General features: G+C 27.2%; 2 protein-coding genes and 1 long non-coding RNA gene across 3 annotated transcripts in view; 1 reads left to right on the top strand and 2 right to left on the bottom strand.

Annotated features, from left to right (window-relative positions):
* The window catches only part of LOC139812403 (uncharacterized), a 339,231-nt gene that overhangs the window by 259,147 nt on the left and 65,455 nt on the right, over positions 1–14,629 (top strand). The window lies entirely within an intron of this gene.
* LOC139811665 (putative gustatory receptor 28b) lies at positions 4,604–12,886 on the bottom strand. Its single transcript, XM_071775989.1, has 9 exons — positions 12,588–12,886; positions 12,457–12,491; positions 11,804–12,069; positions 11,369–11,530; positions 7,817–8,075; positions 7,341–7,409; positions 7,173–7,262; positions 5,549–7,069; positions 4,604–5,211 (listed from the first exon to the last, which is right to left on the bottom strand). The coding sequence occupies exons 1-8, from the start codon at positions 12,733–12,735 to the stop codon at positions 6,965–6,967; spliced, it is 1,134 nt and encodes a 377-aa protein (XP_071632090.1). The 5' UTR covers positions 12,736–12,886; the 3' UTR covers positions 4,604–5,211; positions 5,549–6,964.
* LOC139811699 (putative gustatory receptor 28b) overlaps positions 13,541–14,629 on the bottom strand; it is a 4,749-nt gene continuing 3,660 nt past the window's right edge. Inside the window, exons 5-7 of the mRNA XM_071776048.1 lie at positions 14,380–14,448; positions 14,212–14,301; positions 13,541–13,976 (exon numbers count right to left, since the gene is read on the bottom strand). Coding sequence (XP_071632149.1) covers positions 13,902–13,976; positions 14,212–14,301; positions 14,380–14,448 — 234 coding nt within the window. The 3' untranslated portion in view covers positions 13,541–13,901. The remainder of the gene's footprint in view (positions 13,977–14,211; positions 14,302–14,379; positions 14,449–14,629) is intronic.

Below are 14,629 nucleotides of genomic sequence, written 5' to 3'. Positions count from 1 at the left end.
AATTGCCTCTTATTATTGGGAGAGAAAGTTACTTTACCTCGTCGCGAATATCGGCATATTGAAGAGAATCTGTTAATCGATGAATTATTGTATTCATTTCGTTAGACTAAAATAGATAATTTGCCATAAATAAGAATATGTGTATACTTTTATACATATATTTACACTATAAATTATGTATGGATTTACCTTCGCGCTAACACTCTCGCAAACATAATTTAAGCAGAAAACCCTGGCCACGTATAAAAACACCCAAATATAAATATCAATCCAATCCAGATATGATGATAATGACGATATGAATTTATCTGTTGTTATATGTATGAAAATATAACGAAATAATCTTATCAAAAATATCAAATAAGCTACCATTTCCATAGTCATCTGTATTTCAAACATTGCGTTTAATTTTCGAGCAAGTTGACACAATTCCAAATGAAGATGCCTATCGAAACATATAAATTATTGATAAGAGCATAGAAAAATATTAAATTGAAAAAAACTATTTTTTTAATTTAAGTGAATTATTTTATCTAAATAAATCTCAAATTTCTGCCAAATCCTAAATGCAACATTTTCAGGTAATGCTAGATCAGACGAAAATCAGTAATCTATCCAGGTACGTTTGTGTATTGATTTACATTGTCGTCCACAACACAGACTTGTAATTATTAATACACATGATATATCGATGAGTGGGTCGCACTGCCTTTCTCCATGTACATCTTACACTATATTTCTCATTCAATAGCAAACATCTCACGTGTTCATTTAATTTATCAAATCTGGTGCCAATGTACCTACAAAAGAAAAATTGTACAATTCCAAAATTTATGAAGAATACGCTACAATTAAGTAGCTTCAAAAGCATATATTTTGCTATTTATATTATATTACAATATTATATTTGTAAGAATACTATATAGAACACTATTTTATTTTCTAAATTATATGTAGATTACATTTATCACTAAACTATCTTTATTAAGAAAAATTATATCTCTAAAAAATATCATATGCTTTGCACCAACAACTTATTTTTAAAATATGTTTTAATTTAAACTAATTATACATATATAATTTAATAAGTAAAAGTATACAATATAGTTAAATATTTTAAATAATATACAAACCATAGATAAATTGTAAATATTAAATCCACAAACACGTTGGTGTGGCGAAAATTATTCGTGATATGAGGTATGATCATGCACCAATAACTCTTCATTGTGTGAAACCACCATATCATATCATTTATATTGATGAGTTGGGTACACACTAACCATCCAATTAATACCCTTTTTATACACACATGCAACTTTTGATATATTTTAGGATTGCCTAATTCTTCCAACGTATCATCTACAGCAGCAAGTTTTTTTATGAACATCTGAAATTTCTGGACAATATATTAGGAAAAAATACAATCTGTTTAATGTAAATCGTATTTATGTAAAAATTATTTAGATGTTTATATACTTTTGTTTATAAAGAATTATAATAGATTAACCGGCTTTTACAGATTAGTACGTAAGCATTGAATATATAAGCATATGTACCTTATGTTGATATGAACTCATAATAATAGATATAATAACGATCAAATAGTTAAATCCATCATTAATTACAATAGAAGTTGATAGTAAGATTTTTTCCACTTTAAATTCGATCATCACATAATAAGAAAGGTAACTGTAAGCGCTCCACAATATCACACTATAGAATATACTTAAATAAAGTTTCCCTGAAATGTGAACACCCAAACCGAGAATATGACAGATCAGGAACAAAGGACGTAAAGCTTGTTCTATGGTAGTCACCATACCTCTTGATTATCGTAGTTTCTATTGTAAACTGAAATTGTATGAAATTGTATATCTGTTGAACTTTATTTAGCCGACATAACTATCAAGCCGACATAGCTTATCAAGATGACTGAAGAATTTATAGATCAATACATTAGCGCTGTATATTATTTGAATCCATAAACGTACCTAATGACATAATTGATCTTGACCCTAATACTTTTAATGCGAATAATAAACAAATAGTTTTTAGCTTATGGACATTGCTCAATTAAAATACACTGGTCAACAAAATTATCACAACACAGTAAATTTATATCAAAATTTCACATATAACTCCAATAAGCATAATTCCACAAAAAATTGTCGAAATTGAAAGCTCTTTTTTTATTCTAAAGAATGAAGTCTGTAGTTTAAAGAGCATTTGATAGATTTTGAATTTATCTTTTTTCCTTCTGCCGTCCGTATACTTTTCAAGAGTAAGTTATGTATCTATAGATATTGCATAATTTGACGCACTTTATGGCGGAATGAATTTTTTTTTAATAATGTCTTGATAACTATCATAAAACATGGAGTTTCAATACAAATTTAAAAAAAGATGAGGTTTATACGATTTGTTCTTCATGACGTTACGGCGTATCAAAGTTATCTATGCCCTAAAGAATATCTGATTATTCCGAAATCTAAAAAAAGTGAAATAGAACGCAAATAAATTGTGTTATTAACGTAAAAGAAATATGATTATTTAATTTTAATGTGTTTTAAACTTGTCTCTTTAAAAGATTACAATTTAAATTGTTACCATTTAGTCTGTTATATGAAAGTCAATTATAAAACGGACAAAATTAAAAAATTTTAGCAATTAATTTTCTAAACATTGAATTAAATTACTGTATGTATATAAAGATTTTAATATATGTATATAAAAAACTTAAACTAAAATTGTTAATTAGACTTAATAATACTTTTTATTTGTAATGTGCTTATATTTGGAATATAAATTGTCATGTTGTAATAATGTATAGTATTTATTTGATTAGCTAATACACAACTGTGATAATGAACTAAACACGAATAATAGTGTCACGTTTTAATCGTAACATTAGATCTATGCAATAATATAGTAAGAAGGGAAAAGGTAGATGGAAGAAACAAACATTTATAATTTTTTAAAAGAGTTGTATTGAACTTCTATAAAGTTATACTAAATTTTGATATATAAAATATTAAAATTATAATAAAGTGATATATTACACTTATAATGAATGTAAAATATAAAAATTTATATTATTTCAAGTTATAAAGATGTTGCCGTAATTATCATTATTGTAAGATTACACTATTTATTCAAATTCATTTGCTCGATGTGATAAATAAACCGATATTTATAAGAATGTTGATTGTTCTTATGCAATATTACATATAATATAAACCTGCATATAATTGCGTATACATATATATTGGTAAATCATGAAAGAAACAACGATAATAATAAAAATAATTGCATGCAGTCCTTTAATAACAGTTTTTCTTATAATAGTATAATAATACAATAGTATTAAAAGAAAAGAAACAGAAAAGAGGAATACTTTTCAAATTTACGAAAATATAAAGATTTGTTGCTTTCTACTTGTAATATTCTTTTGATGAATATTAAATTTTATTAAAATTTGAATGAAATATGAATGTATTAAAGTGCGAAGATTTATTGGATTTACAATATGTATTTTACTGTAAGATTTCTAAGATGGATAATGCTGAGAAGTAAACAATTTGCAATTATTTTCATGTGCATTATTGTTTAATTTAACTATAAAGCCATTATTTTGTTTTTATATTGTTGTCAAAGAAACAATATATCTAAAATTATAAAATTAACAAATAATAAGACTTGAGAAATTTACGTACTCCAATAATAATACAACATTGCTATTTACATAAAATTTGCAAGGTATCAACAGAATAGTAAAATATATTTTTACTTGCAAGAAACAATTCTTGTGTGCTCAATCTTAGGGCATTATGTTATATTCTTTCGGGATATCAATTTGATCATTTCTTCTTGATAGATTACAGGTGTTTTAGGTACGTTAAACTGGATTATGATGATTACGTACGTCATAATTGTTATAAAAGACTGAAAGAAGTCGTGTTAATTAAATTTTAATGGGAATACAAGTTTCGATAAAAAATAAATAAAGACAATATTTTCAGCTTTTGGGATGTTGATTTAACATATTTATCACAAAATATAACTAGTAATAAAAATGTATTCTAAGATGTAATAATAAAATTCATTGACATATATTTTATAATTTAGTACATAAGAAAAAAAAGTACATAAGATTTAATAAAATAGATATGGAAACGAACTTTTCTTAAAAAGCCATTGCCAAAATGGAAGAGACCTAATCCAGTGAACTTCAATGGATGATGTATTATTTGTAATGCAAACTGATAAATCTGCACAGAATGATTATTAATTTAGTTTAAATAATTTATTTCAGTTGCCTATTATTATTGAAACTTATGTTACCTCGTCACGAATGTCAGTATACCGAAGAGGATCTGTTAGTTGATGAATTATTGTATTGATTTTATTAGACTAAGACAGATAATTTGCAATAAATAAATTAGACTATTAGGCTATTAAATGGCTTTGATTCTAATTTGATTATTAGATTATTATACTAAGACAGATAATTATATATATATATATATATATATATATATATATATATATATATATATATACCTATATATATATACATATACATATTCTATTCGATTATGTACGGATTTACCTTAGCGCTGACACTCTCACAAACATAATTTAAGCAAAAGAGCCTGGACATATATAGAAACATCCAGAAACTGATGTCAATCCAATTCAGTGGGGACAACATAAACTTATCTTCTCTTATTATCTGTACCCAAATATAATACAGTAGTATTGTTAAACATATCAAATAAGTTACCATTTCCATAGTCGTTTGTATTTCAAACATTTCATTTAATTCACGAGCAAGCTGACACAATTCCAAATGGAGATGCCTATGAAAACATATAAATTGTTAACAAGAACTCAAAAAAGTGGTGAATTGAGAAAAATCATTTTTTAAACTATATAAATTATATTATCTAAATAAATCCCCAAGTTCTACCAAAAATACATCATTTTCACACAATGCTAAATCAGGCTAAAATTAATGATATGTCGAAGTATGTTTGTGTACTGATTTACATTGTGGTCCACAACACAAGTTTGAAATTCTTAATGCACATGATACGTCGACGAGTGAGCGGTGCAACTTTTCTCCATATATATTTTACATTATGTTTTTCTTCCAACAACAAACATCTCATATGTTCATTTAATTTGTCAAATTTAGTGCCAATATACCTGCAAAGGAAAAATTGTACAATTCCAAAATTTATGAATAACGAGTTCCAGATAATTTCAAAAGCATATAAATTTCTTGGGTATCTCATTCTATTTAAAGTTGTAAAGTATCTACTGTATTATATACTATTTTAGTTTTTAAATTATATAAATTATATGGATTATATTTAATATAAAATTATAATTTTAAAATATTACTTTTTCTAAATAGTGTTATATTTTTTATAATAATAATATTTTTTTTACAAAATAAAAGATAGTTAAAACATTAAGTATATGTGTACATACATTAATTAGGAAACATACTATATAATATTAATAGAAATAATGTACACACCACAGAAAAATTATAAATGCTAGATCCACAAGCATGTTGACGTGTTGATAATGGTTTACAATATAAGGTATAACCATGCACCACTGATTCTCCACTGTATAACACCACCATATCATATCAATTATATTGGCTGTTTGGCTACACATTAGCCATCCAATTAATACTCCTTTTACACATATATGCAGTTTCCGATATATTTTAGGAGTGCCTAACTCTCCCAACGTATTGTCTATAGTATCAAGTCTTTTTATAAACATCCGCATTCTCTAGACAATATTAGATAAAAATACAATCTATATTTGTTGTAAATTATATTTATGTAAAAAATTTTAAATAATTGTATTTTTGTTATAAAAATTTATAATAGATTAATAGAGAGCCTTTTATAAATTGATATAACAATAAGTTGAATATATATATATACCTTGTGTTGATATGAACTCATAATAATAGATATAATGCTGACAAGAAAGTTCATTTGAAGAATAATTAAATTTAAACCTGATATAAACCATTTTTCTATTTTAAATCCTATCACTACATAATACCAAAGATAACTGTAAACGATCCACAATGTCACATTATAAAAAATATTTAAATAAGGTTTCTTCAGAGTATGAATGCCTAAACCGAGAATGTGAAAGATCAAGAACAGAGGATATAGAGCTTCTTTTATAGTAGTCACCATATTCACCACAATCGTAGTTTCTACCGTAAACTGACATCTGTTTGACTGTTTCGAGCCGATACATAATTCGTTAACAAGGCGATAGAATAATAAATAGATCAATGCATTAGCGTTATACATTAGTTAACTTTCCCCTATATGTACACAATAATGTAGTATGTAGTTGATCTATGTCTCTTGACCATTAATGCTAATAATGATAAAATGTTTCTTACTTGCAAACATTCCTCAATTAAGATGATTAACTTTGTATTAAAATTTTTACTAAAATTATATAAGAGATAAAGTGGCCATAAATTTAGAATAAATAACAAATCAATTTGTTAACGTACATAACTCCATGATCAATATGCATTAATATTTCAAATAAAAGAAATTCTTATTTCATATAGATATTACTTAATAAGGGGTTTTTTTTCAAGTTCCTCGGGTGAGGAGGTATAGGTGCCTTATACACTACGGTTTCATCAATAAGGTTATGATTTACAAATGCTAAAAGAGTTCTTGTTTAATAGAAATAGATGCATACAATTCATATATAATATAAATTAATGTGATAAATGTATAATATGTATACGAGGCATTAATCATGATACATAAAAAATAATAAATTATTTGTAATTATTTACACTTTATATAACTTTAAAAAATTATAATATTAAATAAAAATATTGAATAATAAATTAGAAAAGAAATGAAAAATTTCATAATTGCATATATGAGTCTTACTACTTGCTGTAATATGTTCTATTATCTTTCTTTATTTCGATCCATACAGGAATAAAATTTATTTGCGCCATAAAAATAATAGTGGTGAGAGTCCAGACGAAGAACTAAAGGGAAATATCAAATAGAAATATTATTATTGGAAATTTTGCAACTTAGTAAACTAAGTTTCTGTATAGAAGTATATGAATGATAATATGAATGATTAACCTTGCGAATAAAGTCATAGCCAAAATAAAATAGCCCCCATCCGGTAAACTTCAATGGCCGTAATGATATTTGTAAAACAAATTGGTAAATCTGTGTTACATTGTAATTGTAATTAAATGAAAATTATTTTGAATCAAGAGGTGATTATATATAGAAGACTCATCTCACCTCTTCGCGAACTTCAGCAAAATAAATAAGATTTGTTAATTTATGAATAATGTTCTTGGTTCTTTGTGCCTGAAATAATATAAAATTAAGTATTTCCTTACATTTTTTATAATTGCATAGTTATCAATAAAAAAATCGACATTTTTATATAAAACAGAAATTAATATTATAATTTTTTTTAAATAGTGTTATATTTACAATAATAATATTTTTTGTAAAACGGGAGGTCGTGAAAACATTAAATATATATATGTGTGTATATATATAACTTAGAGTTAACTATGTAACATACATATATAAAATTTTATATTTTATTACTGGAAAGAAATTTTTGTAATTGCAATATTAATATTTGTTTGAATGTAATTGTTATTTACAATTATTAATCTTCAAAAAAGATTAAAGGATTATATTATTTGTTATGTAACTTCTTTGTAACTTATAAAAATAACTTTTTTTAATGAAGAAGTGTTTACCTTAGCGCTAACGCTTTCGCAAATGTGATTCAGTGATATAAGTTTCACAAAAAGTATGGAAAACCACATTGTATCAGAAAGAAGTATGTTGAATGCCATATTATTTTTGGCTATTTCTTTCAGGTGCAATATTATGTAATATTCAAAATAAAACATTCCATTTAAGGTAACAAAAGAGGATATCATTTGCAAAGTCATTTGTATTCCGAAGAAATTATTTATATTGCGAGCTGTTCGGCAAAGTTCCAAATGGAGATGTCTAAAAAGATATTATTTTAATAAAAAAACAAATAATTATTAAAAATATACTTGTATTTGTTACATAATCTATTATTTTTAAAATACATTATACATATAGGGGAGACTGGGGCACCATGAGCCACAAAAACTCAAACTCTGAAAAGTACTTTTAAATATCAGATTTTTAATCTCATTTTTTAAAATAATTAAAGCACTATGTATGTTTTAAAATTTATTTAGCGTATTTGGCAAATATTGATTAGTTTTTGAGAAAAAAATTAAAACACATTTTTTGAGAAATGACTTAAGGTGCCCCATATCCGGGACACCAGTGTCTGTGAAGTTGGCATATCATTTTCCAGCAGATCAAAAATAAAAGGCAGTTCTTGTCGCATGCAGTCGAGTTCTATAGTTCCTGATACTTTTTAGTAATAGTTCTGGTGATTTTACCCAAAAAACAGTCGATCGAAAAAATGATCTGCTAACTTCCCGTAGCAGATCATTTTCTAGCAAATCAAAAATAAAAAAGAGTTCTTGTCGCATGCAGTCGAGTTCTATAGTTCCTGATACTTTTTAATAATAGTTCTGTTGATTTTGCCAAAAAAAGTCCATTGAAAAAATTATCTGCTAATTTTCCAAAATCTCGGAGTTCCGGTTTATTTAAAATATTTTTCGAATAGTTCTGAGCATACTGAAGCATTTTCTAAAAAGTTCTCGACATTAGCAATGTTGTACGATTGTTTAAAAAATTAATACCGCCCAAAAACCGAGTACTTAGAGAGAATAGTGTGATATGCTGTACGAAATGTCGCAGTTCCGGTTTATCTAAAATATTTCTCGAATAGTTCTGAACATACTAAAGCATTTTCCAAAGAGTTCCCGACCCTGGCAATGTCGTATGATTGTTTAAAAAATTAATACCGCTCGAAAACCGAGTATTTAGAGAGAATAGGGTGATATGCTGTACGAAATGTCGCAGTTCCGGTTTATCTAAAATATTTCTCGAATAGTTCTGAACATACTAAAGCATTTTCTAAAAAGTTCCCGACCCTGGCAATGTCGTATGATTGTTTAAAAATTAATACCGCTTGAAAACAATCATTGCCAGGGTCGGGAACTCTTTGGAAAATGCTTTAGTATGTTCAGAACTATTCGAGAAATATTTTAGATAAACCGGAACTGTGACATTTCGTACAGCATATCACCCTATTTTCTCTAAATACTCGGTTTTCGAACGGTATTAATTTTTTAAACAATCATACGACATTGCCAGGGTTGGGAATTCTTTAGAAAATGCTTTAGTATGTTTAAAATTATTCGAGAAATATTTTAGATAAACCGGAACTGCGACATTTCGTACAGCATATCATCCCATTCTCTCTAAATACTCGGTTTTCGAGCGGTATTAATTTTTTAAACAATCATACGACATTGCCAGGGTCGGGAACTCTTTGGAAAATGCTTTAGTATGTTCAGAACTATTCGAGAAATATTTTAGATAAACCGGAACTGCGACATTTCGTACAGCATATCACCCTATTCTCTCTAAATACTCGGTTTTCGAGCGGTATTAATTTTTTAAACAATCATACGACATTGCCAGGGTCGGGAACTCTTTGGAAAATGCTTTAGTATGTTCAGAACTATTCGAGAAATATTTTAGATAAACCGGAACTGCGATATTTCATACAGCATATCACCCTATTCTCTCTAAATACTCGGTTTTCGAGCGGTATTAATTTTTTAAACGATCATACGACATTGCCAGGGTCGGGAACTCTTTGGAAAATGCTTTAGTATGTTCAGAACTATTCGAAAAATATTTTAGATAAACCGGAACTGCGACATTTCGTACAGCATATCACCCTATTCTCTCTAAATACTCGGTTTTCGAGCGGTATTAATTTTTTAAACAATCATACGACATTGCCAGGGTCGGGAACTCTTTGGAAAATGCTTTAGTATGTTCCGAACTATTCGAGAAATATTTTAGATAAACCGGAACTGCGACATTTCGTACAGCATATCACCCTATTCTTTCTAAGTACTCGGTTTTTGGGCGGTATTAATTTTTTAAACAATCGTACAACATTGCTAATGTCGAGAACTTTTTAGAAAATGCTTCAGTATGCTCAGAACTATTCGAAAAATATTTTAAATAAACCGGAACTCCGAGATTTTGGAAAATTAGCAGATAATTTTTTCAATGGACTTTTTTTGGCAAAATCAACAGAACTATTATTAAAAAGTATCAGGAACTATAGAACTCGACTGCATGCGACAAGAACTCTTTTTTATTTTTGATTTGCTAGAAAATGATCTGCTACGGGAAGTTAGCAGATCATTTTTTCGATCGACTGTTTTTTGGGTAAAATCACCAGAACTATTACTAAAAAGTATCAGGAACTATAGAACTCGACTGCATGCGACAAGAACTGCCTTTTATTTTTGATCTGCTGGAAAATGATATGCCAACTTCACAGACACGGGACCCATGGGTTTCTCACTGGAGCACTATGAGTCACATACAAAAACTAGGTTTATTTATTCAAGAAATAACGAAAAAGTTACAAAAATTGAAAAGAAATTTTATTTTATACGTTTTCTTATGACGCACTGTTCAGGATTGGGCAGGACAAACAAAGATATCAGAACCCACTACTGAAATATTTTTTTTTTTTAGAAAAACTAATTTCTGACATGTTTTCTTCAATAAAAAATAACATATATCGTCAACCTATCATCAACCTATCTATCTATCATCAACCTTGGTGGCGTGTGTGACCCATGGTGCCGCAGCATTGGATGTCCCATAGTACCTCGAATGGACTTAATTCGCCGAAAACGGCGAAACGTAATAAAAAAAATTAATGATATATGATTATCCGTAGTGTAGTAAAATGAAAAAAGATGCTAGAAAGTTACGCTTAATTTTTAGTATGTATATATTTTACTACAAAAACAATATTAAAACATTTATTCTAAATAGTCAAAAGTTATTTACGCATCACGAAAACCATTTATGTCACGTGCGTCACGAGACTACGGACTTTGATGACTGTCACCTAGATACAAAGTATGGGCAACGAAATAACTGTCACATGATACCAGTTGAATCAACCTAAACATTCTGGATTACCCTAAACAGTCAATGACCCATGGCTCATGGTGCCCCAGTCTCCCTTACATATATCGCGTCAGTTAAACATATTAGGGCGATTAGAGCTGAATTTTTATCGACATGTTGTAAAACAAAATAAAAGTTAAATTTACTTCTTCTATATTACATAAATTAAAAAATTTGCAACTTACATTACGGTCCATAATATGTGTTTGCGATTCTTAGCGTTTCGAACGTAGTGGCCATTAACGACAAGAAATTTTTTCCACTTGCATCTTAGTCCACAGTCTTCTGTTTCTGATAGTTGATTAATAATATGGTCGTTTATTTTATCTAACCTGTCACCGATATGTCTACAATTTAAAAAATATTTAGGAAAAGCATAATTAAATTTTTTTAGACATAACAGAATAAAAACAAAAAAATATCTGCTCATTATCTTCTTTTACATAAAATTTTTAATTTCATAGATACAGAAGTGTATTCCAAACTTCTAAATATTTATGTACATACGTGCTAAGTTGGATAATGCAAATAAATGCTTATTTATGGAATATTAACATACAATAATTTAATCTTTTTTTTTGTATTTGCTGTGAGAATTGAATATAACAAAATAAGCAAACCTTAGAAGAAGAATAAATGTTATATCCGTGATACTGTTTACGTATACGGTATATGTCGTAACAAAAGGGATAAATATGGTTCTTGTATCATGGAGTATTCCTATACACACTAAAGAATCCAAGGTCCATGTTGCGCAGATCATTAAAAACCAAGTAATTAACGCTTTTCTTGTTAAATTTCTCATTTTACGGTATTCTTTGGGTATACCGAGTTCTTCCAATGTATCATCCACAAGATCTAACTTCCTTATATGCTGCCAATATTTCTGAGAATAACAGCAGCCATAAAATTTATATAACTAGAAGATTTTCTCCTGATTTAATATATATATAAAGCATGTCTACAATGATACACTTAGGAGTAAAGCACAGTGTACACAATATACATTTTATTAAAATTATACATGAAATTATGTAGTATAATGCATTAAAACAAAATTCATTAGTTGATTGCACCTTAATTTCAATAAAGATTAATATGTAAAATGTATCTCAAAGATAGAAAAATTTATTTTATATATTTTTAAATAAACTAAATGAGTAATTAGTTGAAATCAGTTATTTTTTTCATATTCTAGGTTGTGTTATTGTATGTTATTTGTTTTATTTTAGATATTACATTTTATTAAAACATTGATAAATAAAATTCGTACCTCGTGTTCACAAATGGTGATAATTATGGATATTACTGCTACAAACAAATTTGTTGTTACCGTAAAAATTACTAGTAAACCATTAAACATATTTTTCAGCGAAAACAGAATTGTCATATAATATAACGCACAAGCATAAACACTCCACACAGTTAATATATAGAAAATACTCAAGCGATATCTAGACTGATGGTTTAAAGGATATCTAAGAATTCCGAAACCTAAAAAAGAGGCGGCTAAGGAAATAGGACTTAGCGCCTTTTCTATAGAGTCGATCATAATGGAGACCCTTGCAATTCTATGTGCTAACTGTTACAGTTTTCAAGTTGCAACGTTTATATTATGCAAATTTCACATTTATCACTACGATGAAATGGCTACACTTAATTATATTGCAAATGTCCTTAAATCATTAAACGGTAGCGCAGTTGAGATAATCGATTCGCATAGCATACAAGGTATATGCACTTACTTTTGAATTGCATTTTGCACATTTATATGTATGTATGTATATATATATATATATATATATATATATATATATATATATATGTGCATATTTATTTATTGTATATGAAACCCTAAAATAACCAAACTAAATTTATTTGTACGTGCAGACCGACAATAAAAAAATTTAATATTGGACTGATGAGTTTATACACATAGATATTTCTACCTATACGACACATATACTTAAACAAACATGCAATTTTTTTTTATAGGATGTTTAAAGATAAAATGTTATGTCAAATTAATTATTAATTGGATATAGTTCTATCATTATTTCAAGAAAAATGTTGGTGAAAATGAAATATTGGGGAAATGAAATATATATTATTGGTAAGTCATGAAAGATAATGATGATAATAATAAAAACAATAGCAGTCATTTAATAGCAATTTTTTTTGTAATAGTAAAATAAATTAATAATACAGTTGCATTAAAAGAGAAGATACAGAAAAGAGAAATACTTTTTAAATTTATGAAAATACAAAAAGTTATGGTTGTTTTTTTATTTATTATATCCTTTTGATGAATATTATATTTTATTAAAGTAAAATTTGAATTTATTAGAGTTCGAAAATTTATTGGATTAACAGTATGGATTTTACTGTAAGATTTTTTAGATGGATAATGCTGAGAAGTAAATAATTTACAATCATTTTTATATGCATTATTGTTTTATTTAATCAAAACCATTATTTTGTTCTTATATTGTTGTCGGTAATGAAATAACGAATCTGAAATTATTCATGCAATTAGCACGTAATAAAACTTGAGGAAATTGCACATTCTAATAATAATACAACATTGCTATAGTATTAACATATTATTCGCAAGGTATTGACAGAATAGAAAAATACATTCTTATTTTGCAAGAAACAATCGTTGTGTGTTGGATCTTTTGCTATATTTTTTCGAGATATCAATTTGATTATCTCTTCTTAATAGATTACAGATGTCTTAGATACTTTCGACTGGATTATGATGATCACGTACGTCATAATTGTCGAAAAAAACTGGAACAAGTGTTAATTAACTTTTAATGTAAAAGATAAAAGATAAATCGTACGAGACAAAATTTTACAATAGCTTTTCGAATGTTGACTTGACATATTCATTACAAAATAAAATACCTAGTAGTAAAAATGTTATCTAAGACAGAATATTAAAATTCATTGACTTATATTTTATAATTTAGTACATAAGAAAAAGAAGTACATAAGATTTAATAAAATAGATATGAACACGAACTTTTCTTAAAAAGCCATTGCCAAAATAGAAGAGACCTAGTCCAGTGAATTTCAATGGATGATGTATTGTTTGTAATGTAAACTGGTAAATCTGTGCACAGAGTTATTGTTAATTTAATTTAAAGAATTTATTTCAGTTGTTTCTTATTATTGAAACTTATGTTATTACCTCGTCACGAATGTCAGCATACCGAAGAGGATCTGTTAATTGATGAATTATTGTATTTATTTCATTTGACTAAAACAGGTAATTTGCAATAAATAAATAAGTACGTGTATATATGTATACATGTATAATACATATGTTATGAATATGCTGTTGCAATAGTACCTCAACTTTTTAAAATAATTCTGTATACACAAGTGTTTAAAACAGGGAACTATTGCAACATCATATTCTTGAGACCAAATCAAGTTAA

Source organism: Temnothorax longispinosus, chromosome 4 (assembly GCF_030848805.1).
Source record: "Temnothorax longispinosus isolate EJ_2023e chromosome 4, Tlon_JGU_v1, whole genome shotgun sequence".
In the NCBI taxonomy this organism is placed as follows: domain Eukaryota; kingdom Metazoa; phylum Arthropoda; class Insecta; order Hymenoptera; family Formicidae; genus Temnothorax; species Temnothorax longispinosus.
This window is presented reverse-complemented; position numbering and strand designations above follow the sequence as displayed.

Bases quoted from the DNA above. Each gene is read 5' to 3' on its own strand.
- LOC139811665 (XM_071775989.1), bottom strand. From the start codon at position 12,735: ATGATCGACTCTATAGAAAAGGCGCTAAGTCCTATTTCCTTAGCCGCC. The intron at 12,070-12,456 runs GTACGAATTTTA...TGTTATTCTCAG, and splicing joins TCACCATTTGTGAACACGAG to AAATATTGGCAGCATATAAG. The intron at 7,263-7,340 runs GTGAGATGAGTC...AATGTAACACAG, and splicing joins TTGCTGAAGTTCGCGAAGAG to ATTTACCAATTTGTTTTACA.